The following is a 26,912-nucleotide window of genomic DNA, read 5'->3' as shown; positions in this document are numbered from 1 at the left end:
AGAGGTGTGATCTCCCCTAAGGGGGGGCAGAACAGATAAAAGGAAGTGCTTGGAATGGAGAAGGGGGTGGTGCTGTTAAGGTGAATGTGACTGCATTAATCATTTCCTGTTCTTTGTGTGGCTAATTTAGGTCCTTTTTTGCAATCCTATAAGAGCTAATATTAAGTCATGGTGCTGAAGCTGTGGGGATTGCCATTGAAAGGTATTCTGTCACATGACATCCATTTTAAGTTCAGCTTGATGAAGTTATTTGACTCCCCAGAACTATCTTGTAAAGAATGATTAAATGCAACTCACATGTTGCCAAAGGAACTCAGGCTTGACTACCCAGAGTGGTGCAGAGAAAAGCAAAGAAGCCAGGAGGCCCTTCTAATTGGTGCTGCCATAAATCACCCCCTCCCTTGCTGTGGTTCATTTGCCAACTGGGTTTGTCACTGATCATTCCTGTGCAGAAGTGCTCATTGATGTAGGCAGCCAAGCAGAAGGAAGCATCTTGGTATCTAGAGTGGTAGTGAGGGATCTGGGACTCAGGAGACCTGAGTACAAATCCCTGCTCCCACACTTACTACCTGGGCACTAATATGTCACTTAATCTTGCTGAGCCTTGTTTTCCTAAAATGATATTTGTTCTAGTCATTTCTTCAAGGCTTTAAGCTGCTGTATACGTGAGTTGTGTCCCAGTAGGAAAAAAATGTTCCAGTTGGAGTCAGGGAGACCCAGATTTCAGTCCTGCCTCAGACACTTAACAGCTGCATGACTAGAGAACACGTTCCTCAACCTCTCAGAGTCTCAGTTCCCTTATCCATAAAACATAGGCCTGTCCCACAGAGTCGTTGTGAAGCTGAAGTGACCCAGTATTGTATGGTGACTATTTGGCAAACCTTAAAGATATATATAGATATCTCTATATATCTATATCCCCATATTGTTATTATTAACAACACGTTGTCTAGGAACTCCTTTGAGATTCCAATGACAGGCAAACAAGAAGGTGGAGTAGAGACTTTAATAGACTTTCCCCCTTGTATCAAGTTAAAATGACCTGAAATTGTTGTCCTATACATAAGGTGCTTCCATCACTTAATAACCTCTCTGTTTCAAAGAGCACAGTATAATCATTGATCCAGATGTTAGGAGAACCTGAACTGACCACCTGACTAGCTCTGACTTTATAAAATAGATTCTTTTGCCTTGATTTCCCTCCTGTGCCATATAATTGAAATACTCAGCCCTCTAGTGTAGCATCGTTGTGAAGAGAAACAAGTGTGTCCCACTGTCAGGTAGGCAGAAAGGCCCAGCTGAAGCTTGCTTAATCCTGATTGATTTAGAAGCTGATTGGCCAACTTCACTCCAACCACCAAATGAAGGGACACACTTGAATAGTAATGATTACTCCCATTTATGTAGGGCTTTCAGCTTTATGAGCACCGTCCCTTTAAGTAAAGCAGTTAAGAAGGAAATAAAGTATAATTGTGCCTCTGGATCAATATGAACTGGATGCTAGCCAACTGAAAGAAAAGCTGGATAGCCCGGATTAGTTCAGGTCTTTATTGAATGTCCACTATATTGTTCTCAGGGGACTAAAAAAGGCCTAAAACATTCCCTCACCCTCAGGAAATTTATAATCTCCTTGGAAGAAACAAGACATTCTTTTAAAAGGGGCATGAAGCAACTTTAGCCTAGTCCATGAGAGCACGTGATCAACGTTGGAATGATGGGCATTGACAGAAAGTTCCATAGAAGAAAAGAATGTGGGTTAGAGAAGTTGGAGATGACGTGAGGGTTGGACCTGGACTAGAGCCTGGAAGAGAGGTTGGATTTGTAGAGAAGGGGGAAAGGTATTCCGGGCCAGAGGAATGATTTGGGTTCAAGCAGAGGACTTTTAGGAAAGCAGCTTGCCATTGCCCTTTCCCCTTGATTGAGATCCATTTTTGCCTTTGGCAGTCCCTCAGAGTCACTGATTTGACTGCCCTGTTATCCTTCCCTGCTTCCCAGACATTCCCCTGACTGCCCCACATGGTCCCATACACACAGGGCGCAGCAGGGACCTTTCATCCAGGGATCTGGGGATCCTACACTGGTTGGCCCATCAGGAAGATGGGGCTTCATTTACCCTAGATCCCCCTCCCCATGAACCCACACACACTCCCAACTAACCAAGTGTAGTAAATTACTATAGGCTCTGGAGCCAGCAGCACAGAAGCTGAAAGTTGAAAGAGGCCTTGGGAGGTCTAGTCCACCCCGTACCTGACAGAGAATCCTATCTTTAACATCTCTTAAGTTGTCTTTCAGCCATCTCATTACCCCCTAGCATCTCTCTCTGGGTTTTGTGGACAATGTCCCTTTTGCCTCTGATTCTCTCTCTCTGACCAAGGCAAGTAGCTTTGGCCCATCTTCAGATCTGGCCATTAGTTGGATCCCAGCCTGTGGGGGACTCAGCCTTCCATGTTCAAGGCTCTGCCTCTGTCCTCTGGGCCATGCTAGACCAGACAAAGCAGTTCCCTGCTGGAATTGATACTTTGGGGCCTCATGGGTAGCTAGAATCCTGAGAAGATATCTGAGGAAAGACATTTGGACAGAAGACTGTGTCTCTCAGCTTCAGGCAGCAAGAAAGATGACTTGCCCAAGGAACATCCACAGACTAAGAGCACACAAATGCACTTAGGTGTGAGCAAGGAAGGCATCCTGTCATGGCAAGGCTCTTCTGCTTTGGGAGAGTGACCTGATTACAGGGAATGGATTTATATTCTGATTTTAAATTCTTTAAGTGCTCCAAACTAAGTTGCATGGTGGATAGAGCACTGGCCCTGGAATCAGGAGGACCTGAGTTCAGATCTGGCCTCACTTACTAGCTGTGTGACCCTGGGCAAGTTCCTTAACCCCAATTGTGCCCCCCACCCAAAACATTCTTTAAACAAGGAAAAAGAAACTACATCAAACTAGAATGTTCAAAGGCAATTTATATTCTATAAAAGTGCCAAAGAGTAGTGTATATGAGGTAATAGGACACAACAAAAACACACAAAGAATGAGTGATTTGCCTTGGAAAATTCCTGGGATATTATTGTAGGTCAGGCAGACCCATCTGGTGTTGTAGGATGAGATACCGACAGACCATTTACAGTTTCACAAAAGGAACTTGACTTAGCCATGGCAGGGAAAGGGAGAGTCCGAAAGGATCCAGCAATGACTCATTCAGCTGACCTCAGTTTCCTTGCCTCTGGATCAGCCATGCTAGTCTGCTGCTCAGGAGTCTGAAGGGAGTAGCTGCTGACTCCTCTGTTCTAGTTTTTTTATGTACTTTTTAAAAAAATTGGTTTTCTCAATTTTTAGGGCAAATATTAATAAAAGAGGACTTGTTTCTTAAACCTTATAAACTATGAACCCCTTTGATATGGGTTTAATGGGAGGAGGAGGCAAAAAGAAAATTTTGAGAAAGAAAAACCTGAACTTGAGGCAGACATAGTATCAAGACCACTGGCCTAGGAGTCAAGAAACCATGAGTTCAAATCCTGTATCACACATTTAATTACTGTGTGACCCTGGCCAAGTTCTTTACCTCGCCCGGCCTCAATTTTCTCATCTGTAAAAAGAGGATAAATAATAGCAACTACAGTCTCTGTAAATCAAATTGAAATGTACCGAAAAATATTGTTTCTAACACTCTGCATTTGATCTGACTTATTTTGTACCTCACAAATTATTTGCACCTCATATATATCAGAAAACTTAGGGAATGACATTGCGGGGAGGTTATCAGTTTTGTTTTTTTTTTTAATAAAAGTAATGATAGGGCCATTAGTAATATTTAGTTTTCAAAAAAGAGGAATTATATAAATCTGCTTTTCTGGCTCTGGGGAAGGAGAATAAGAGTCTTTGCCACTTTACACTTCTTCTCCCCAGACTCTCAGTTCATGTAGTCTTCTTTCTTTCCATAGAGGCAGCACAGTCTAGGGTCAGGTTCAGGAAGTCATGGGTGCAAATCTGTCTTCTGACACATAATGGTTTTGTGACCCCAAGCAAGTCACTTAACCTCTGTAAGACTGTTTCCTTGATGGGGATAATAACAGCACTTGACTCTGAGAGGTGTGAGCCCCAAATAAGATGTTACATAAAGTGCTTTGCTAAATCATTGGACGATGCCAAGGACTTTAGTAAAGATGACTTTCTTTTCTGGATCTTCTGTAGCAGAGGAGCAGTGGCCAGATTGCATCTCCACAGGGTTTGCTTCCCAGGATGGTGGCTGCAGGCAGTGGACTGGAAGCATTGATGTTCCCAAGGCTCTTGGTTTCAGGATCTTGGACTATTTCCATCAAGGTCTGAGGGAAGATGGTGGTCAAGGTGGTAGCAGCAGTATTTTCATGCTCCTTGGCAGACTGTGACTAATCTGAGCCCTGGTTTCAGACCCTAGGTGAATGTCTAGGCAGTACCAAGTTCTCTTTATTTTTTTTATATCAGGTTATCTTTAGACTAGCTGGGGGACACATCGGACAGGGGCCTTTCAACAAACAATTGTTATCCAGTCTTGGTTGTTTTAAGCCATTCAGTTGGGTGCCATACTGCACCCCCTGAGGAGAGCAGTAATCATTCAAAGGCAGCCTGCTTCCAGGCTCTCGTCACTGAATGGTGAGTGTGTATATGGACCCAGAGTCTGCTTGGCAGGTTTCACCATTAAATCACTTCTACAGACAAGCCATAAAAAGATGAGCTCTGCCTCAAAGGAAATAAAAGGTTCCCTCTTATAAGGAGCCCTGCCCACAATTTTGGAGGATTCCATTGTGAGGAGACACATGCCTTAAGCGAGCATCTCTTTCAGGAATTTCTAATAGTTGTAATCATGGGACTGGTGGGAATAATGTGTATGTGTTGAGGGTAGGAGGTGGGGAAGACCAGATTCTTGTATTTTTGTGGCAAACCCTAACCTCCCTTTCTGGATCCTGAAATTTTAAATATTCTGGCTTTCCTCAGAGATAGATTAACCAAAACATTTCCTTTTTTTTTTTTTTGTGAGTACACCTCCAATCCCTGCCATAGGATTTAGAACCAAAAGGGACCTTAGAGATAATTTTTTCCAACCCTCTTCATTTTGTTGTTTGCTATTTCCTTCTCCAGCTCATTTTACAGATGAGGAACTGAGGCAAACAGTGTTAAGTGACTTGCCCAGGGTCACACAGCTAGTGTGGGGCCAGAGGCCAGATTTGAACTTCAGAAGATAAATCTTCCTGACTCCAGGCCCAGGTACCACCTAGCTGCCCTCTTCATTTTGCAAATAAGGAAACTAAGGCCTGAGATTGAGTGAAGTACTCAAGGTTTAAAAGTGATAAGTAGCAGAGCCTGACCCAATCCTCTCCCCATCTAGTGCTTTCTTCACTTCCCCATGCATTTTGTCCTGCCTCGTTTTTATTCATGTCTTGCTTTATGTCTTCTCTAGAAGAGGAGGCCAATGGAAGCATTCCTCTGGTTCTTTTCATGTTTTCACCTCATTTTTTTGGCAGTGAGAATGGTGTTTGAAGTTAACCCAGCGCACAATAGTTGAGTTTATTTTCCTCAGTGACACACTTTAGAAACCTGCGAAGTCACAAGAAATGTGAGCCCTAAGTATGTGTTTACCTTAAAGTTCAGCCTGTCAGGCAGCCAGGGACCCTGGTACAAGGCAGCGGCAGCCCTTGCTTATGACACTCTCCACTGTCTAGCTTTTGTCTGGTCTCCCACTTATTCATTATCTTTATCTCATACCCAGCTGCTTTTCTTTTGTTCTTTGGCCCTTCCCACCCTTGTCCATCCTTCAGTCAGTCATACATCTATTTATTGTCCACCTGCTGCAGGTCCAGAACCGTGTGGAGCCCTTGTGACGATGTGAGAGAAATAGAGCAGCAAGATGTATTAAAGGCGTAGGCCTATAGTATCACTCACTCCCTTACTGAGCCCTGGGTTTGAATCCTGCCTTTGACACTTAGAGGCTGTGTGAACTGGGACACATCAGTCTCTTTTTCTGGACATCACTTCCTTCACCTTGTAAAATGAAAGACGTGGACAAGATGGTCTCCAAGGTGCCTTTCGGCTCTAAAATCTCTGGATCCTGTGATTTTTTTCTGATCTTGGGAAATTTTTGAACTTTATGCCTGAAATAGATGCTACCTGTAAATGAGCGTATCATCATAGTGAGTGCATTGTTGGGGAAACTTTAGGCCTTCCTATCGAGAGATTCCATCCAGAGCTGGCAGCAGCCTGCCTGCCCCCAAACACTGGCTGTCTTTCCTCTTCCTCCTCCTCATTGGAGAACATTTAGCTATGACAGAGCTTGTCTTGTGGATGCTGCTCAGAGAATTCATGAAATCCACATTTCCACATGGCAAACATTTAGTCACTTGAGGTTGGGTAACTCTTGGTGGAGTATCCTTTAAAGGTGCTCGCATATAAATGAGTTATTAATGAGGTTTCTTTTCCTGTTGCTGGAGTCTGCCTTCATGGAAATTTCATGGCGTGTTTTTAGGACAGGGATCTTGATCCATTAATTTTCGTGTTTAGCCATATTTGAGAGGTACAATGATTTTGAGGGAAAGAGCCGGGCGTTGGGTTTGGGTCCTGGCTTTGTTCTTTGTCATTTATTGGCTGTGTGACCTTGGACCCTTAGTAGTTGTGTGGACTTGAGCGTATTAATTTACTTTTCTAGGTCTCAGTTTTCTCATCTGTAACTTCAGAGGTTGTATCCAGCTCTAAATCTATGACGCTGTTACATTTGGGTTTGTTTGTCCTTCTCAGCCGTTCTTGCCTGATCATTCTATATCAGATCACACCCCCTTGGATTTTAGGCCCTCTGCCACTCAGTCTCCACCCCCATCAAAGTTTTCACCTTTCCTAACTTCATTTGGTTTTTCTATTTGAGTCCCTTTCGTTGTATTCTCCTGGCTGTAGATCCTTTCATCTTCTAAAGGATGTCCACTGAGTGCTTGACGTATAGTGGGTGCTTGATAAATGTTTGTTGATTTGTGAATCTCATATGCCCCAAATAGTCTTGAATCGACTAAGCTCCCTCCCCCTAATTCACGACCTTCCTTCAATCCCACTTTTTGGAAGAAGGCATTTATAGATGAGTTGAGACATTTTAGCTCTCTCCTGAATCTGTTTCTGTGACCCACTAAACAGTTATGCAGGACTGCTTATCACAGAAGGTTAATGGGTAGGTCACTTCATTGCTTTTCCATTGACATCAATTTTATATACATCCTATATGTATCTAGATTTTAAGTTTTCCTATGAAAGGAACCACTTAAAGTGTGTTCTTCACAGTGCCTAGCATACTGTGAAAGGGAAAGAAAGGGAAGGGAGGGGGTGGTGGAAGTTAAAAAAGAAGCTTTTTAAAGTTCACTCTCATTATCTAGTAAAGGTCCATGTTGGCAAGGACACACTATCACTGGCCTATTGTGAGTGCATTATGACATACATATCACTTCAGAATAACTTGTAGGTATTTGCAAGGAGAAGTCAGTCATGGTGGGGTGGGGAGGCATTTCTGTGGTTGTCATTTTAGAGGGAGGGAAGTATGAGAAAAATCTGTGTTGTTCATTTAATGAGTCCATAAAATGATACATGTGTTCAGGAAACCAGGCCCTATGTGTTCAAGAACTTGCTTCATTAAATGACTTCCTTCCTTCAATGTAAAATTATACAAATTTGTGCCAAATATGAATACTGAATCTTTTGACTTTGACTGCTGCCTCCTTGAATGGAGAAGGTGTTAAACCAGTGTGGGAGAAATTAGTCACCAACAAGTTGTGGCCATGCCATGTTCAGGTACTGTTCATTACCCCACCCTCCACCTTCCTAAGCTGTGGCAGATTTTTAGCCAAATGCTGAGTAGGTATCTCCTTTCTCATTCGTAGAGAATAGAAAATATTACTGAACAAACTAAAAAATGACAGTCTTATTAAGACCATGGAAAACTAAACCCATTTTCATTATTAAAAACATATAAAGGTTGTATACTTCCCTTTTTGCATCCTGGCTTTAAAATTTGTGTTACCTGTGCCCCAATAATGAGGTGTTTGATATAAAATGAAAGGTGCATTGGGCTCATTGGCCAGAACCTGTCTGAGCAAGCCCAGGCATTGGGCTCTCTTTTCGGCTCTTCAGATAGTACCTGGAACTGCAGCCTCAGTGTGTGTGTGTGTGTGTGTGTGGGCATGCGCACGCACGAGCGCACACACACACACACACACACACACACATATATGTATGTATGTATGTATGTATGTATGTATGTATACTGTGGTGGCAGCATAGTACACAGTTGGCGATATCATCCATAATAGCAAGTTGATGAAAATCTTGTATTTTACCCACTTAATTGTTTATTTCTCCAGGGAAAAATTTCCAGATTGTTGAGAAAGCAGCATGGACAAGTCACTTAAATTCTCTTGAGTTTATTATTATATAGCTCTAGTGCCTATTTCACAAGGCCCTTGTGAGGCTTAAATGAGACAGTGTATTTTAAGGATTTTACAAAATTTAAACTACCATAAAAATGCTAGTTAGTATGATTCTAGGTCTGCTCAGTCTTCCAGTATATTAGGAAGGAAGGAAAGAAGCATTTATTAAGCACCTACTACATGCCAGGCACTGTGCTAAGAGTTTTACAGATATTCACAACAACTTTGAGAGTTAGGTGCTGTTATTTTTCCCCATTTTACATCTAGGAAACTGGGGCAAACAGAAATTAAGTGACTTGCCCAGGGTGTGCAGCTTGTAAGGGTCTTGAGGTCCAATTTGAACTCGGGTCTTCCTGACTCCAGGCCCAGTGCTCTATTCGCTGCACCACCTAGCTGCCTCTATCACATTGCAGAGGTGTTCACCCTTCGCTTTAACTTGACATCTTAAGTGTCATACCAAACAGAGCTCCTCTGTCCATTCAGTTATTTTGATAACCCGTGTTGGTAGATAATAAGTACACAGATGACTCCAGTAGGTTCTCTGTAGTCATTCAACAAGGACTAAAATGGGGAAAAGTTGTACTTGTCGGTTCATTCAACAAATATTCGCACCTTCTGAGTGCAGGGATGTGGAACTTGTTTTTACTTATTCTTCTGGAATTATTGTTAAATAGTTATAATGATATTTTTTCTGTTCACTGTGAAAATAGAGAGTTCTCTTTGCTTCCACAACTCATTTGGGAAACAGCCATCCAAATGAAGCTCGTGGTGGGGTGTAGATGCCACTCGGAAATGCTGCTGACTCATTCCATCATTCTCTTTCCAGCATCCTGTGCTAGATGAGCCAATAGCAGAAGCCATCTGTATTATCGCAGACACAGATAAATGGAGTGTCCAGGTAGCTACGAGCCAGAGGAAAATGATGGACAACATGAAACTAGGCCAGGAGGTCTTGGTGTCAAGTCAGGTGTCCAGTTTACTACAGTCCATTTTACAGCTTTATAAGCTCCGCCTTCCTGCTGACTTCGTAAGTATTGATCTATAAGCCCCTACTGGGATGAATAAAAATAATGTTGTTTGGCACGATGTAGACTCTCTGAAGACCCCGTGTTTAGAGTACAATTTACCACTTTCAGTAAGATGGCAAATTAATGTATGAAGGACCACAAAGTCCAAACTAGAGCTAGTTTAAGGAAGAGGTTTTTGGAATAATAACTCTTCAGTGCAGAAAATGTCATGCTAGGATATGAAAACTTTTTTCTTAAGATAGCCATTAAAGGGAGAGAAAGATAAACCAAAAAACAAGTAAAAGATTGCCATGAGTAGTCCAGTCCCTGGTGTGCCGCAGATCTGCCTTGTTCATGGGTCTGCCACATTTGGAAAAATCAAGTATGTAATACAGAGGAATAGAGAATTCATTGCCCATCCGTTTTCAGTAGATGCTCAGGGTAGCCATTCAGCTATTTTTATTTAAAAACAAACTCAACGTAAAGAATGATTTGAAACTTAACTCTGCAGATGATGAGGAGGCAGTATGGTGCAATACAGTAGGATCTGAGTTCTAATCCCGTCTCTAGCACTAGCTACGTCTGTGACCTCAAGCAAATCACTGAACCTCTCTGGGCCTCAGCTGGGAGAAATCAGAAACGGGCTTCCTGTAGATCACCTACAAGTGCTTGGGAAGCACAAATGGAGGCGAGGAGAGCATTCATCCCAGGCATGAGGAACGAGCCTGTACAAAAGGAGAGACTAGGGACGGAGTGTCATGTATGAAAAACAGGAAGAAGGCGATGTTAGCTGATGATAGAGTGCAAGAAGGGGAGTAATGTTGAAAATGTTGGAAAGGGAGATTAAAGACCAGATTATGAAGGGTTTGGGAAAGCCAAAAATAATTGATAGCTAACATTTATATAGTGCCAGGAACTATATGAGTGCTTTACCAATATTATCTCATTTGACCCAATGAGATAAGTGCATGATTATCCCCATTTTACAGATGAGGAAACTGAAGCAGTCGGGTCAAATGACTTGCCCAAGGTCACACATCTGCTGAGTGAGTTCAGTTTGACCTCAGGTCTTCTGACTTTACTCACTATGCCACCCCACCTAGCTGCCCACCAATGAGTTTGTACTTGACCCTAGAGGTGATAGGAATCCGTTGGAGTGAAAGCAGGGGAGTGATGTGGTCAGAACACGCGTTTTAGGAAAATCCCTTCGGCAGCTGTGTGGAAGCTGGAGTGAGGAGCTGAGGACAGGGCCAGAGTTGTGAGTCTGGGTGAGCAGAAGGACGGTGCTGCATCTGACAAAAACAGGGAAGTTCAGAAGAAGGGAAGGTTTGGAGGTGTCTACAGGATGTCTGGTTTGAAGTGCACACCTGATCCCTCCTCCTCCCAGTAGAATGTGAGTTCCTTGAGGGCACAGAGACTTATCTTCACATTTCCTTTGCCTCCCCAGTGCCTTGCACATCGAGGCACCAAATACATGCTTTGCTGGACTGGTATGGATTGCCTCCATCACACAGGTCACAACAGAATAGGGAGTTGGACCCCAAACAAAAGGCTCTTTCTCCCCTCCCTCCCCGGAAGCCCTTCTGTCCTGGAAGAATTTGTCCCAGGAAGCAGGATTGTCTTCTCTAGTTCACTTCAAGGACCGTACTAAAGGGCATTTTCTTAACATCAGAAAAAGCATTTTATTGAAACTCAGAATTGCTCAGCCTAACAGTCTTTGGATCGGAGCACCTTCTTTCATCCAAGCTGTTGCTTGTGCAGCTTCTATGAGGCCCAGTGTCAGGATTATGAGTTGTCTGCATCTTTCTTCACAGGCTATCTACCCATTTCATTATCTTCTCCAAGAGCAAGTTCAGTGACGTCGATACTTTTTTCCTGTGAGGGGCAGAAAGTGTACAGAGCTTTAAATATATAACTCAACTTAATGCATTCAGATGGAAAGTACGGATAGCTATTTAATAGTGTAAATGACCTTTCAGTAGCTAATTTTGTGACCATAGGGACCCAAAGAAAATGTTCATCAGCAGTTTAAAGCATTGTTTTAAAAGTTAATTATTTGAATGAAATGCTTGTAATTAAGGGGTTGCTAAGCCCTCGAGGGAGAAAAGGGAAAATAGCAGCTATTTTAATTATGCTTCGAGATTCTGAGCATGGCAGTGAGAAATTGCGAAAGCCCCTCCCTCCCAAGATGTAGATGCAGGGAAAGGAGCAGCATTTACCAAGGTGTTCCAAGTGTTGATGCTTGGCTACTGTGGAAACACAGAATCAGAGCCTTATAACACAAAGTTAGTGTCTCCTCAGTATTGTTTCTGTGCTTCGTAAAACTGCTTGTAAAAAAACCAAAACAAACCAACAAACCATTCCTTCCTGTGTGGAAGCCTGATGCTGAGAGTTTTTTCAGAATTTACTGAACAATCACAATAATTCCTTACCCGTGACCTATATAACGTTAAAATCAGTTTTAAAAAGTGTTTACCATTATTATTGCATTTAACCGTTGCACCACTCTTCTGAGGTGGGAGTGGCGTGCAGTATCCATAACACGTTCTACTCCGTTATGTTATTATGTTTCTATTCTTTGCGTGGTGCCTTCGTTAGCTCTCCTGGGTTCAGTTCATTCTATCTAGATCTGTCTTCCAAGTCCCGGGATATACCCAGCTCCAGGCTCTCTTCTGAGCTCCATTCTCACAGCACCGCCTGCTGAACGGACGTGCCATTTTGGATCTCCTGCAGGCCTCTCAAACTCAGTGTGTTCAGAACAATTCATTCTCTTCTCCCCCTCCTTGCACCCGGTTGTTCCCCTCTTCTGAACTCACGCTCTCCGCTCATATAGCCAACCACTTAGTAGACCTTGTTACTTCTGGCTGTGCCCCTTCTCTCCACTCAGACAGCCACCACTAAGTCCGGGCCCTCATTGTCTTTTGCCTCCTATTGCAATAGGCTCTTAACTGGGGTCCTTGCCTCAAACGTCTTCTCTCTCTCTAATTCATCTTCACAACAGCTTCCAAAAATGTTGTTCCTAAAGGACAGGTCTATGTTATTGGCCTGCTCAGTGAACTCTGGTCGCTCACTATTTCCTCAAGGATCAGATACAAACTAGCCAGTTTGGCATTTAAAGCCCTTCATAATCTGACTTCAACAACCTTTCCTGGCCGTACTTAATACATTATTCCCCTTCATATACTCTATAGTCTAGACAATTTGGTGTACAGGTATTTGGGGTATTTGGGTAAAATTTCTGTACACAGCTTCCCAAAGAATGTAAGCCCCTTGAAGATCAAGATGATTTGATTTGTGCGTAGGCACATTGTCTATCTAGGCCCTAAAACAAAGAAGGCATTTAACAAATATTTATTGTTTCCCCATGTTTGCAGACGAGTAAGCTGCAGCTCAGACAGGTTGGATAGCTTGTTTCAAGGCCACAGTCCAGAATCCTTTCCACAGTGACTCAGTTCTACTATATTCATTGTGCAAAGCACTCCCAAGTAATGCAAAGACAAAATCCCTGACCTCAAAGAGCTTACAGTCTAATCGAGAGGGTAGAAGATACATATGCAAAACTGTCCTACTAAGCAGAACATGCTTTCATCCTAAAGACAAAGTTCTGTAGGGTTTCAAACAAAATTCACACAGTTGGAGAGTGGGAATTGGAGAAGCTTTCATAGAGGGCTGGTATTTGAACTGAGCTTTAAAGGACATGTAGGATGGCAACAAGCTTTTCTGAGCAGGGGGAGAAGTAGTGTTTTTAATTGCACGGGTGCATTGAATATGCACAGGAGAAGAGAGGGCAAGAAAGGTAGAATGACAGGCTGAGGATATAATGCATTAAGATTTTTAGATGCTAGAGAGCCACCAATGTTTTTTGAGTAGAGGAGAATACCGTGATCAGAACTGTGCTTTAGGACGATTAGTCCGGTAGGGTAGCACCATGCGGGGTGGACCAGAGTAAATGAAATGAGTTAGAGAGACTGTGAGAATACCTAAACCAGGAAGAGTCAAAATAGAAAAAAAAACCTATATAACAATATTCCTAATGAATATCGATGCCAAAATGTTAAATAAATACTAGCAAGGAGACTGTAGCAACATATCTATCACAAAGATTATACACTGCAACTGGCTAGATTTATACCAGCAAATGCAGGGCCAGTTCAGTATATGGAAAACCGTTAACACAAATGACCATATTAATAAGAACAACAGAAAGCATAATTTTATTGTTATAAGCAAAAAAGGCTTTTGACAATTTACAGAATTTATTCCTGTTAAAAACACCAGAAAGTATAGGAATAACCAGCATTTTCCTTCACAAAGGTACTGCCTGTCTAAGAGCCAGCATTATCTATAATGGGGATAAACTAGAGGCCTTTCTAGTAATATTAGGGTAAAGCATCGATTTCCATTATCACCATTAACATATGGACTAGTGCTAGAAAGACTAACTATAGCAATAATAAAGAAATTGAGAGAATAAGCATAGGCAAATAGGAAAATTTATCATTTTTACAGATAAGCTGATGGTTTGCTTAGAGAACCCTAAAGAGTCAACCATAAAGCTAATTCACACGATTGACAAATTCAGCAAAGTTGTCATCAATGTTTTTTGTGTATTACTAACAAAATCCATCAGGAAAAGAGGAAAAAATTCCATTTAAAATATATGTACAGGCAGTACAAAATACTTGGGAGTCTCCCTGCCTAAGACACACACAGAAACTATATGGACATAATTACAAATCACTGTGTACAAATAAAGACATTTAAATAATTAGAGAAATATTTATTGTTCATAGATAAACTGAGCCAATACTACCTACCTTAATTTACTTTTTTAGTGCCATAGCAATCAAACTATCAACTGTCATAAAATTAGAAAAAATAATAAAATTCACCTGGAGGAATATAAGATCAAGAATACCACAATAACTAATGAAGAGCAGTACCAGATCTCAAATTATACCACAGAGCACTAATCATAAAAATAAATAAAATTGGCAATGGGCTTGAAATGAAGAAGCTGGTCAGTGGGACAGGTTAGATACACGATGTATACAGCAGCAAACAGCACGTTAGCCTGGCGCTCGGGGCAGGAGCTCACTATTCAAGAAAAGCTGGGTATAGACCAACATTTTACACCATATATCCAGACAAGTTCCAGATCACTACATGATTTAGATGTAATGGGTAGTATCATAAAGAAATCAGAGGAGCGAGGAAGCAAGTACTGGTCAGATCTCTGGATGAGGAAAGCATTCCTGACCATATAGAAGATGGAGAGGTTGATATGAGATAAAATGGACAATGTTTTTTACGTAAAATTTAAAAAGTTTTTGTTCAAACAAAACCAGTGAGAAAAATCTGTGCAGCAAGTTTCTCTAATATCTCATTTTAAAGAGATATAGGGAACTGAGTCAAATTTGTAATCCATTCTGCAGTTGATAAATGGTCAAGAGATATGAAGAAGCAGCCTTCAGAGAAAGGAACCCAGGCTATCAATAGCCATATGGAAAAATGCCCTAAATCCCTAATATTTAGAGAAATGTAAATTAAAACATGAAGTTCCATCTCACACCTATCATCAGATTGGCGAAAATGACATAAAAGGAAAATGACAAATGCTGGAGGGGCTATAAGAAAATAAAGATACTACTAATGCACAGTTGGTGGAGCTGTGAACTAGTCCAGCTGTTGTGGAAAGCAATTTGTAATTATGCCCAAAAAGCTATTAAATGGCATACCTTTTGACCCATGAATACACTACTAGGTCCTTACCCCAAAGAGATCAAATAAAGGAAAAAAAGGACCCATATATACAAAAATATTTGTAGCAGCTTTTTTTGTGGTGTCAGAGAATTGGAAACTGATGGAGTGCCCATCAGCTGGGGAATAGCCGAACGTGCCATGACATATAAAGGCGATGCAATACTCTTGTGCTGTAAGAAATGATGACAGAGATGGTTTCAGGGAAACCTGGGATGACTCATATGAACTAATGCGAATGCAAGTGAGTGGCACAAGGAGAACGATTTATGTAATGAAAACAATATCGCGAAGACAAATAACTTTTAAAGGCTTGGGAACTCTGATCAGTGCAGTGACCACTCACAGTTTCACAGGACTCACGATGAGACACGTCAGACGCTCGCTAGCTGTGTGACCCTGGGCGAGTCACTTAACCCTGCTTGCCTCAGCTCCTCACTCCAGTGTATCTCTGCCAAGAAAATGCCAGACAGGGCCATGAAGAGTCTGCATGTGACAAAAAATGGCTAAACACCAACAAACACGATGAGACGCGCCGTCCGCTTCCTGAGGGAGACTTTTTATTTGTTTTGTTTGACTCTGCAGGTTTGTAACGGGAGTTTGCTTTTCATGCTTTCTCAGTAGGGGTGAGGATGGTGGAAGTGAAAGAATGTGTACCTGAAAATAAAATAGAATTTCCACAAACTATAATAACCCTGGCAAGAAGTGAGGCTTTGAGGGGGGCCAGGAAAGAAGGCAGGTGGCATCCGAAGTTTAGCTTTACAGATATGATCTCATTTGAGCCTCACTACGGCCTCGTGAGCTGGTGCTATTGTTACTCTCATGGTGCAGTGAAGGGCACTGAAGCAGATTTGAATTCAGATCTGCCTGACTCCAGGTCCAACACTTTGTCCATTGTGCCTCCTGGCAGAATGAGATGTACTGCAGAGGCACATGAGCCAGTGTGGTGACCGGCACATCCGTCAAACGGCTGACCCCAGACCCTGTGCTGGGCAGAGGTTTGTTATGAGGCCAAGGTGTGATGGGCTGGAAAATAGGAGGGATGGAAAGAGCTGGGTCCACGAGCCTTCTGAGAGTGGAGGAGTTGAACGAAGGGAGATTGTACTGAAAAGATGTCATTAGAATCAGCCAAATATTACATGAATTGGCTACCGCCACACATCAATTGCCAGAAAACATTTTCATCCATCTAATATAGTGCGTCTCACTCTCAACAAATGGGGGGGGAAATCTTTATTCTTGGGTGATTGATCACCTCAGCTGGAAAAGATCAGCATTTCCAAACATCATATTAATTACACGCATTACCATGAAAGTCACAGGAAGATTTGCTTATAGGAAAATTTGATCCAGTTATCCAATGAATCTCTCTTCTCCGTGATGTTGGCATTCCCTCCCAACAGCATAGACTGCCACCTACCTATGCCTGTCCACCCTGACCTTCTGCTGTCCATGTTCTCCCAATGTTCTACTCAAGGTGCCGGGGTTCTCTTCTTGACAATGAGGGGGATGGGATGCCAGGAGAGCATTTGAGCTGCCCATTGGCTCTTCCATTGTGAGCCCACCTTCTTTGCTGTTGGACACTTCTTTGATGGCATCCTCTACAGCTGCTTCTCCACAGTTCTTTGCCTGTGACAAGTGGCGGCTTGCTCTTGCCCGCCATCTGCCTGTCCACCTCTGCCAGAGTCTTCAGGTTCTTTGCTGAAGATGCTCAAATCCCTGTGCCAAAAACAGAAAAACTTGCCTCTGGTGAAGGACACAGATGGTTGATGTTCTCTAAAATAAAAGGGGAAAATGAAGTTGGCTGTAATTCCCAGGATAGCGGCCTCCTGGCTCTTCTTAATTGTTATTAAAAATCTGGTTAAAATGCAACCCCTACAACGACATGAGTGCACCTAACATTACTGTGTGAAAACATTTCCCAGCTATTAGGGGAGAAGCTTTTAGAACTGGAGAGAATTTTGCTACTGTAAAATTGTGCTCAGAATAATAGTGTCTGGGCTGGGCTTGTGTTGAGTTTCTTTGTTTAAGAAAGAGATGGGGAAGAAACCACATTTTATTGTTTTCAGTTCTGGTGATGATTATACTTCAGCAGCCCCCACCCCCCTTGGCACTGCCAGCAGTTGCATCCTTATGGAGCATGGGCCACGATCTGGAACAGGACCCTCACCTTCATGTTGTTTTGGTTCCACAGTGCATAATGCATCTTGAGGACAGGCTCCAGGAGATGTATCTCAAAAGCAAAATGCTCTCTGAGTATCTTCGAGGGCACACAAGAGTTCATGTCAAAGAACTAGGAGTTGTGCTGGGGTAAGTATATGCAGCGCTCCTTATCATAAGAGCAAGAGCAGGTGGCTTTTATATAGCACTTTAAGGTTTGCAGAGCACTTACACATCTGTCATGTCTTCTGAGCCGTCTAACTACCCTACGAGCTAAGTAGTACACTTATCAGCATCCCTAGCTTTCAAGGAGATTCAATAGACCAACCTGTTGTCTTGCAAATAGGAAAACTGAGTCTCAGGAAGGTCAAAGGGCTTTAGGTTCAAAGACCTGGAAGGACCTCAGACCCTGTCTAATCCAATCCTTCATTTTACAGATGAGGAAACTGAGGCTCTGGGGGATTCAGTGACTTGTTCTAGGTTACTCAGGTACCAAGTGTCAGAGGCAGGATTGGAACGCAAATCTGCACTCTGTCCTCATGGGTGCTCTGTGGAGTCTTTCCAGTTATCGTAGACCCTTAGCCCACTCACTAGATTGTGTTGATCCTGTCATCTAGCCAGTCACTACCTCTGTGTGACCTCAGGCACTCACACACAAGCATTAAGCACCTATGATGTGTGGCAGGCACTGGGGTGAGTCAGATACAGAGAATGAAACACTCTATTCTCAAGAAGCAAATGCTAGCATTCTTAGAGCGAGACTCAAGCTTTCAAACGTGAGAGGAGACTTCTTGCCCCCTGAACAACAACCTCCTAAAACGCTGTCCCCTCTGCATCTATTAGAATTGTCTCCTAGCAGGGATCACTGGTAGCACCCCCCAGGGTGAGGGTGTGGTTCAGTGTTACGTATTCACTGCATCTTCCCTTCCCTGGCACGTTGTCATCATGGAACAGGCAAAAACGACTCCCACTCAGTCTGCCCGTGTGGAGTAATTTCAGGACGAGCCACAGCTCAAGCTGTCGCCTGGGAGCAGCAGCTTGTGTTTACAGCTTCTTCCTCGAGGAGGGGGAAGGGAAAAGGACTCAGTGTTCAGTGGCTCCATCTCTGCCTACTTCCCACATGCTGTCCTGGTCCTAACATAGGCCACTTCCAGGCCCCTACTCCTCAGATTTGGCTTACTTAAAAACCTGTGTGCAGTCCTCTATACACACACACAAAACCAGTCCAAGTAAAGGCAACTCCTAAATTTAAACTAGATTCATTAAATGAATACTATTATTAAGTATGTATATTTTGTCTAGGTAAAGAGATAAAATTGTTTTTTTTTTCCTTTCAAAGATCTCATTTGGGATACAGTCTTAAATTTTGGGATGGCCTCCATTTGGACTGGTTCACTATGTGCCCGGCCAGGCAGTATGCCCAAAGACAGTGAATATCTTGTATCCTTAGGAGCTTGTGACCTGCTGACAATCAGTTAAGCGAGTGGTTTCTCTCCTCTTCTCTTTTGAATAATTTTTATAAATCTACCTGGAGAGCTTCATACTGGGCTTACATTAATATACTTCAGATTTGCAGGTGGCAGTTTGCCCAGCACCACTAGCAAAAGATTGATGTTATTTGTTACCTTCCTTGGCAATGTTTGCCTCTCCTCAGTAATGCACATAACTTGTAGCGGGGGCGGTTTTGTAAGTTGGGGAGTGATGCTACGTTTGAGATGTTAAAATAACTTGGTCTCTAGCCTTCAGACACTCTTCACCAGTCGTTTCATCTTCAGTGTCCAGGAAAAGTGACTGACAGTGATAAATTAAATAAGTACTATGCCTCAGGGAGATAGTTATTGCAGTTGGTTTATTTTATCTCAGCATTTCCTGTCATATGTTTTTCTCACACATTTCATTTTTTAAAAAGAATGCCTATTTTTGAGGTGTTTGATTTTCCATTTAACTCTTTCCCTGGATCTATATCCCTCTTTCCTAGATTAGTACTTTACCTAGTTCTGTTTCCATACATTCTCCTCTTCCCAGATGTGCACCTTATGTGTCTATGGAAGTGTCATTGAGGTAGAAACAGTTCAAAGTGAGATGAAGCATCTCTTCCTCTTTGACCTTCACCTGGAGAGTGCTCTGTGGACCAGCTAATTGGGAATCTTTATTCTTATTTTCTTTTTCTCCAGCAGCACAAGAAATCCTAAGAGTAATTTTTGTCCCCTCTCTCTTGGATCTGCCGATGTAGTTGCTGGAACACATTGATCAACAAATAAGCATTAATTGCCTGTTAAAGACAGAGTGGTATAATGCTTAGACAACTGGCCTCAAGGCCAGGATGACACGGAATGACACATAGTAGTGGTGTGACCCTGAGCAAGTCTTTTAACCAATTCTCCAAGTTAGAGAGAAGGTGCCAGCTTGTATCGATGGAAGGAATTTCCTCACCCAGGAGTTCATTATGCCAGTGAAGGCACTGGTCTAGGTAGAGTTCTACGTAGCAGCTGCTGTGCTGGTTTTACAAATACAAAGAACGAAACAATTTCTATTCTTGGGGAGTTTACTGTCTCTGAAGTATCTCTGACTAGTCTTAGAGAAAGTTCTTAGATATTTGGCAGCCTTTGACCACATTGTAACTCCACTCTCCTGCCAGATGAGTGGGCAAGGTCTTGTCCGTTAGAAGATGTGATGTTCCTTTACTCATGTGTCTCTTGGCATCACTTGACCCGAGAAAAATTCACCTTGTGTACCCATTAAAGCTCTGAGTCAGTGCCTGCATTCAGCAACTCCCTGCAGATTTGGGAGGAACTGTTGTCTCTTTCTTTTCCCTGTCTTGATCCAAAGTCTATTAAAACACAAAATCAGTAATGTGACTAAGGATATTGAGGGAGGTGAGAATTTTTTTTAATTAGATTAATAAGATGCTATCAAGCAAACCAGATTTTAAATTTGGAAGATAGAACCATTGAAACAGAAGGTGAGGCTAGAAGACCAGGAGAGATGGTGATGCCATTGACAGAAATAGGGAATGAGGAAGAAAAAGTTTCTGGGGGAGGAGCAAGCACATGTGAAAATGTCTGTACATTTATTCACATGTATTCAGATTCTCACTATTTGAAGTTATAATTATGTAAAATATGGTCATTAGTTCCAGCCCAGTATAAATACGTGGTGGGAATTTGAATAATGACTTAAGGGGATTCATCTAATTGGGACCTCGTTGTACAAATGTTCATACAAACAAGAACGAGCTTCCCTTTGCAAACACACAGTGGTCTGTTCTAGATAGTGTTTGTTTAAATGCCTGAATATTTCCAGCCTGTTGAATGCTTCTGGATGACATCTCCCTCTGTAGCAGAATGCTGCCTTTGTTCTCTGTTTGAATGTTTTTTTTTTCTTTTTAAATTTTCAGGATTGAGTCTAATGATTTGCCTCTGCTGACTGCTATTGCTAGCACTCACTCTCCTTATGTTGCTCAAATACTCTTATAAGCTAAGCTCCAGTTGTCCTCTGGACCAAAAAAAAAAGCAACAAATGCAGAGACATTTGACTGGAGGATTGAGGCAAGCCAGCAGCCTTATCATGAAGACAGGCTTTCCACCACTGCCTGTTTGGTTTTGAAGTGGACCTTTCTTTAGAAGACTTTGGTTTACATTCAGGTTCTTCTCTAACACTTTAGTCACCTATGGATTGACAGGAGGAGAAGGTGACCTTTAAAAAATGCGAAAAGGCAAAACAAACACTACAGTAAATGCTAGACTTTCAGTATGAACTGGCTTGTGTTACTTGGAGAGAAAAACAAACCAGCCAGACCAGCTGGTTGTTCTCCTCGCTGACTTTGGAGGAGGGAGCTGCCCAGTGTACAGAACATTCCTACAGCCAAGCGTTCCCCAGCTAGGAGGTGAGACACTGTCTGAGCTGGCCTGTTGTGCGGGCATGGGGAGAACAAGGACTCTGTGAGATTGGCTACTGGGATTTTTTTCCCTACAAGGCAAGAGGAGGAAAGCCACGTTTTCGTTGCCTTCAGAAGCTCTGATAGCTCCAACTGTCGCTGTTTTGATAATGAACACAAATGAGGATGCCTGTGGGGACAATGGGATTTATTAGGGACTAGTTGTCGTTTTAATTTCTTCTGGGAGGTGATATTGTTTCAGATACAAACCTGACTCAGATTTGGAATGGCCTGGGCACAGTGGTTCAAGAAACCTGAGAAGACATCCAACATGGTAATGTGATCAAGATGTCCTCGGCAGCAGTCAAGTCCACAGTCCACAACCCTGTGTTACAACCTCGTGCTTTAGTGTTTTTGGCTGCCTTTTTTAAGAGAGGCCATTTACCCAAGTTATTGCTGGGAACTCAGGGGAGGATTTGGGGGGTAAATTCTTCCAGCCCAAATCGCTTTCTTCCTGTAAGAGTTAGAAGTGACTCTCTTTACACTTTAAATGAGACAGCTGGCCTTTTGTGAAATGAGACCTTAAAATGACTGGGGGAAATACTGTTTGAACATTCGCCAACATCCAATTGTAATCCTACCAAGTTTTTGCACTATCATGTCTGTGCCTTCCCGTTTCTAACACCTTTCTTCCTCCCCCCTCCCATAAGAACCTTTGGGTAATTGGTTCTGAACTCTCCTCACTCATAGGTTACCTCCATATAAAATCCCTTGTTCTTAAATCCTAACTCATTTCTTTGGTGTAGCAGAGAGCTATGCTTTGTGTTGACATTTTTTCAAAAAAGACATCTTAGTTTACTACCCACCAAGTAGTTCATGAGAAAAATTAGACACCCAAGATGAAAAGGGGCATTTTAAAAAAGCATTGAACACCAAAAGTAATCATTTTAGTAAAAGCAATCAAAAAGCATCCATTCACCTTCCTCCTGCTCCATGCTCACAGAAGATGGTCCTAGTTTTGTATGCTACTTAACTCCCTATTCTTTCCATTCTTCCTAACAGCAATTCACTAACATCTAGTTTGGAGCCAAGATGATTTAAAAAAAAAAAAAAGCAAAAAACACAACAGCAGAACAGAACAGTTAAGAGCCTAATCCCTGATCCCCGGCTGCCTGTCTGGCACATTGTCAGCGAGCCAGGCTTTGGTTTATTCTTTTATGGATACATGTTCACTCTCTTTTTAAAAAGAGGATGCCAGCAGTAGTGTGAGGAGAGTGCGGGGTGGAGTTACTTCTTAGGGATGGGCAACTACTTGCTTTTGTAAAGGACCTTCCATTCTTTACCTGAGATGTGAAATGTTTACCAGCTCATTATGACTCTTCTTTCTTTCTGTTTTCTCATCCCCACTCTGTGTGAACATTTCAAAGAGCAAAGCTCTATTCTGTTATTCTTATACCTTTATGATTCCTGAGGAGAGACTTCAAGCTTTGTCTTTTTTTAAGTGCTTCATGGGACCACAACCGCTGCTTGCTAGCCTTTAGGTGAGAAAAAATGCAGTTCACCTGGCTCGACCATTTCTGTCCAATACCCTCTCAGGAAATAAGCCAAGCTGATGCTTCTTCCTGCCTGTCCTGTCCATTCATTCATCTTTGTCTCCCGATTTCTTTTCTTGTTCATTTTCTAATCCCCTCCCCCGCAACTTCCAGAGTTCACATAAAATCCCCTTGCACAGTAGACACCAACCAGTGGAACTGCAGTGTGTACATAGTGGCTTTCTGAAAAGCAAGCTCATTTAATGCAACCAAGCATTAAAGGGGCCATCTTAACTGCCACCAGCAGCTTTAATGCTATCCTCCCCTCTTTGGTTTGAGCAGGTTTATTTACCCCCTTAACTTATTTTTAAGTTCCAAATTATGTAGTCTTTTTTGGTAAAGTGTCTGTGCTTAAAAAAAAAAAACCAACAAAACTTTAGGTGGATTTTATATGGGTGTTTTGTCTCCCCCACACTCAGGATTCCAGTCAGTCCATATTCCTCACAACTGTTGCCTCCACAAACAGACCTAGAATGTTACTGCTGCTATTTTCAAATACTGCATTAAGAAAAAACACTCACACTTTCTTTTTGTCTTATTATTCAACCTCTTTCCAAACCAGAATAGAAACCTATGACATTGTGTTGAAATAAATACTTTTTTTTAAGCCAGTGGCTTTATTCTAACTAATCCGAAGACTCAGGAGAGTCCTTGCTCTCTCCCATCCCCACTTCAAAAAGAAAAAGAAAAAAAAAACTACCTCAGTTGACAGGATTCCACCTTTTAGGGCTTCTTCAACTTTGTAAGTCTTACCTGTTGTTGAGTGTAACTTTTGTAGCATCTTGCTTCCTAGGCAAGTTAGTATGGCATGACGGAGCAGACGGTGCGTGTAAATGTCTTGGTGACGGCCCGCTTTATAGCATGTGTCAGTTTTATTTTTTAATAAATCGATAAGTAATATGAATGTAAGGGGAATTTTCATGTGTTTGAAACTGATGGTGAAATGAAAAAAATGTAGCTGAAAAATCTGCAAAATTTCCAAAGCGTTTTATTCTTTTATCAGTGTTATAATAGCTTTTTGTACAGGCTGCAATCCATTTTTCTGAAGTGTGCTGTTTTTTAATGAAAGTGATTGTAATCTTTTCACATCCCATGAAACTGCTGTTTACACATTACTGACTTTTACAAGCCCATATTTTTCAAACCTAACTTTTTGGAGGGAAGAAAATCCCTACTACATTCAATGTGACTCAGCTGCTGTTTGGACTCTTCTAATGAAATACTGAGATTTTATAAAATGTATAGTCTCTAGCTTTTCATTCTAGTCACCTGGGCTAGCCATTGTCCGTGAAAGCAATCAATGGAAAGGAACCCTGAAGTTCCTTTAAATGTAGTTTTTGCCACTAACCTGTACTTTGGAAAGTATTTTTCCCCCATGGATATTTTCCACTACTAGCATGGAAAGTCTACACCTGAACTCTTCTTAAAGATGTACATTTGGCTATTACTTAAAAAATGAAAAGAACCCACTTGTATAAATTTACGTTGGATCAGAGCTCCTGCATCTACTCCAACCTGCTGAATGTTACTTTGAACAGTGAACCATGCATCTTGGAGGAGAGAATGTGACACACTGAAGCTTCACTGGTTATGCAAACAGGAGAAAATTCTGGATTTTGCTGTTACTGCATCTCTTTGGTGACAGACTGAAAGGATCTTATTTTTTGAGCAGTCAACTAGGTACCAATGTCAGCTGCGTGGACATTTTTTCTTACTGCTTTAAGTGTAATCATTTTGATCTAGTTCTCTGTGGCATTTGGTGCAATAAATCTTTTGAATACAGCTTAGGCTTTCCTTCTCCGACATGCACATGGTGCTTAAGCTTAGGCAAACTCTGTCCCTTTCGTCCAACAAGCTGGGACGACATGCTTGTCAGTGTGGGGTTTGAATGGGTGGATCGAAGCCCCTGCAAGCTGACCGTAGTAGAGATACAGCTCATCGGATGCTCACAAATGTTTTTGGAGCAGAGGGAAAGTTTCTCCACACAACTATACAGCTGACTTGTATATAAATTCTGCCATTTAGTAAAGAACATATAAAACATACATATATATATATATATATATGTGATAAGAGACAGCATGGATAGAGTGCCAGCCTGAGAGTCAGGCCTGTGTACTTTCAGGTCCTTCCTCAGACACACCCATTGTGGCAGACAAGACCCTGGACCCTCAGTCCCCCAAACCACTGAACGCTGTACGTTGCAGACTTAACACCAGTAGAGGGTGTTTCCATACCAGGAATTCTCTATACCATTGAAACCACAGGTACAGCACATACCCACACACGTATATGCCTTCACTTTAAGTTTGGCATACATTTGTAATATGTACGTCATACATTTCTCTCTCCCAACCTCAGTATGTCAAGGACTGGGGCTTTTGTGAAAGGTAAGATTGCAAGCCGTACTGAAGGAATGCCTGATTCTTTGAGAAATTAAGTAACTTACTCTTGACCAAATAGTAAATATCAGAGGTGGAATTTGAACCCAAGGCTTCCCGACTCAAAATTTAGGATTCTATCCACTCTACCATGTTGTTTCTTTTTCTAGTGCCAGGTTAAAATAGGAGAAAGTGGAGAATAGGCTGTTTGTAATAGAAGACTTTAAGTCAGATTTCAAGTTAGTTTTTGTGCTAGGTTCCGGAGACAAAGACCAATGAGTTTACAATGTAATTTGGAGATGGAAGAGTGGAAATACATAAATAATTACCATCTAAGAGACAGAGGTCTGGGCAGTAGCTTGGAGAAGCTTAAAGAGAGACCCCTGGGGAATGAGAGTGTGGTAGTGGTTAGGGAAGCGTTCACGATGAGAGTGTCACCTGAGTCCAGCCTTGAAGAAAAGGAGGAGCTTCAAAAGATGGGGATAGAAGTGGATGAGGGAGAGGTGTAAGAGTTCCTTCAGAGAATAGGTGAAGAGCAAGGGCATATAGGCAGCAGGAGAAGGCAGGATAAGAACAGGGGAAAGAATAATTATGGAGCACAGACTATGCAAAGTAAGGGCAGTACTGTGAGATAAGAATGGACAAGTTAATTTTTAACAGACTGGAGCCTTGAATGCCAGAGTCAGGAGTTTATACAGAATTTTCTAGTAGAAGAGTAATACAGAGATTGCATTAGGACAATTGCTAGGGCAATGATGTGGAGGATAGTTTGAAGGAGAGGTACGACTGGAGACAGGAAGACCATTTAGGATGTTAACTATACTACAGGTCAGCAACGCTTGGCCTTTTTTGTGTCATGACCTCCTTTGGCAATCAGGTGAATCCTATCCAACCTTTCTCCAAATCATGTTTTTAAATGGAGAAAATACACAGGATTCCAAATGAAACCAATTATACTGAAATAAAATGATCAAAATGAAATGCAATTATAAAAATTAAAAGAACAAAGTCACAAATACCAGGATAAGAACTCCTGGCTTACCTCATGAGAAACAAGGATCTGAACTAGAATTGTTGCATAAGGCTGTATAAACAAAAGGACTTAGTAACTGATAAGGTATGGAAGATGAGACGGAAGAATCCAAGATGACCAAGGTTATTAGGGAAGGAAAGTAGTGCCATTCACAGCAATGAGGGTTGATGGGCATGGGGGAAGATGGTAGCTCTATTTAAAAATCTTGATTTTGAGATGCTCACAAAACATCCCTGTGGACCTGTCCAGCAGCCATTTCAAGTTGTCAAACTGGAGTACGTAGAAGAGATTTGGTCTGGACCCAGACATTTGAGTCATCCATGGAGAGGTGATAGTGGAACCCAAGGGACTGGATGAGATCACCAAGGGATTTGTAGGAAGAGGAGAAGTCTAGGACAGCACTTTGAGGGGCAGGAAGAATTGCAGAAAGGGAACAATCAGAAGAACTGAGAATTCAGTGTCATAGATTGCCAAGGTCAAGAAAGGTAGGTGGTCCACAGTATCAGATGTTGCAGAGGTGTCAAGCCTCAAGGATGAGTGGAGGAGAGAGAACCCAAAAGGTTACCGCTATCCTAGGCTACCTTGAGGAGGAGGAGAATATGTCCAGAATGAAGGAAGTACTGGAGCAGAATAGGAAGCACCTTGAGAATGATGCCTGTCACATAATGGGTTA

General features: G+C 42.1%; 1 protein-coding gene across 3 annotated transcripts in view; it reads left to right on the top strand.

Annotated features, from left to right (window-relative positions):
- FNIP2 (folliculin interacting protein 2) overlaps nt 1-24,607 on the top strand; it is a 144,906-nt gene extending 120,299 nt beyond the window's left edge. For all 3 annotated transcript variants that reach the window (XM_036762772.1, XM_036762771.1, XM_036762770.1), the window contains 3 exons: nt 9,256-9,456; nt 17,391-17,506; nt 20,754-24,607. In XM_036762772.1, coding sequence (XP_036618667.1) covers nt 9,256-9,456; nt 17,391-17,506; nt 20,754-20,832 — 396 coding nt within the window. In that variant the 3' untranslated portion in view covers nt 20,833-24,607. The remainder of the gene's footprint in view (nt 1-9,255; nt 9,457-17,390; nt 17,507-20,753) is intronic.
- The last annotated feature ends 2,305 nt before the right edge of the window (nt 24,608-26,912 follow it).

This window comes from Trichosurus vulpecula, chromosome 6 (genome assembly GCF_011100635.1).
Source record: "Trichosurus vulpecula isolate mTriVul1 chromosome 6, mTriVul1.pri, whole genome shotgun sequence".
Taxonomy (NCBI): domain Eukaryota; kingdom Metazoa; phylum Chordata; class Mammalia; order Diprotodontia; family Phalangeridae; genus Trichosurus; species Trichosurus vulpecula.
This window is presented reverse-complemented; position numbering and strand designations above follow the sequence as displayed.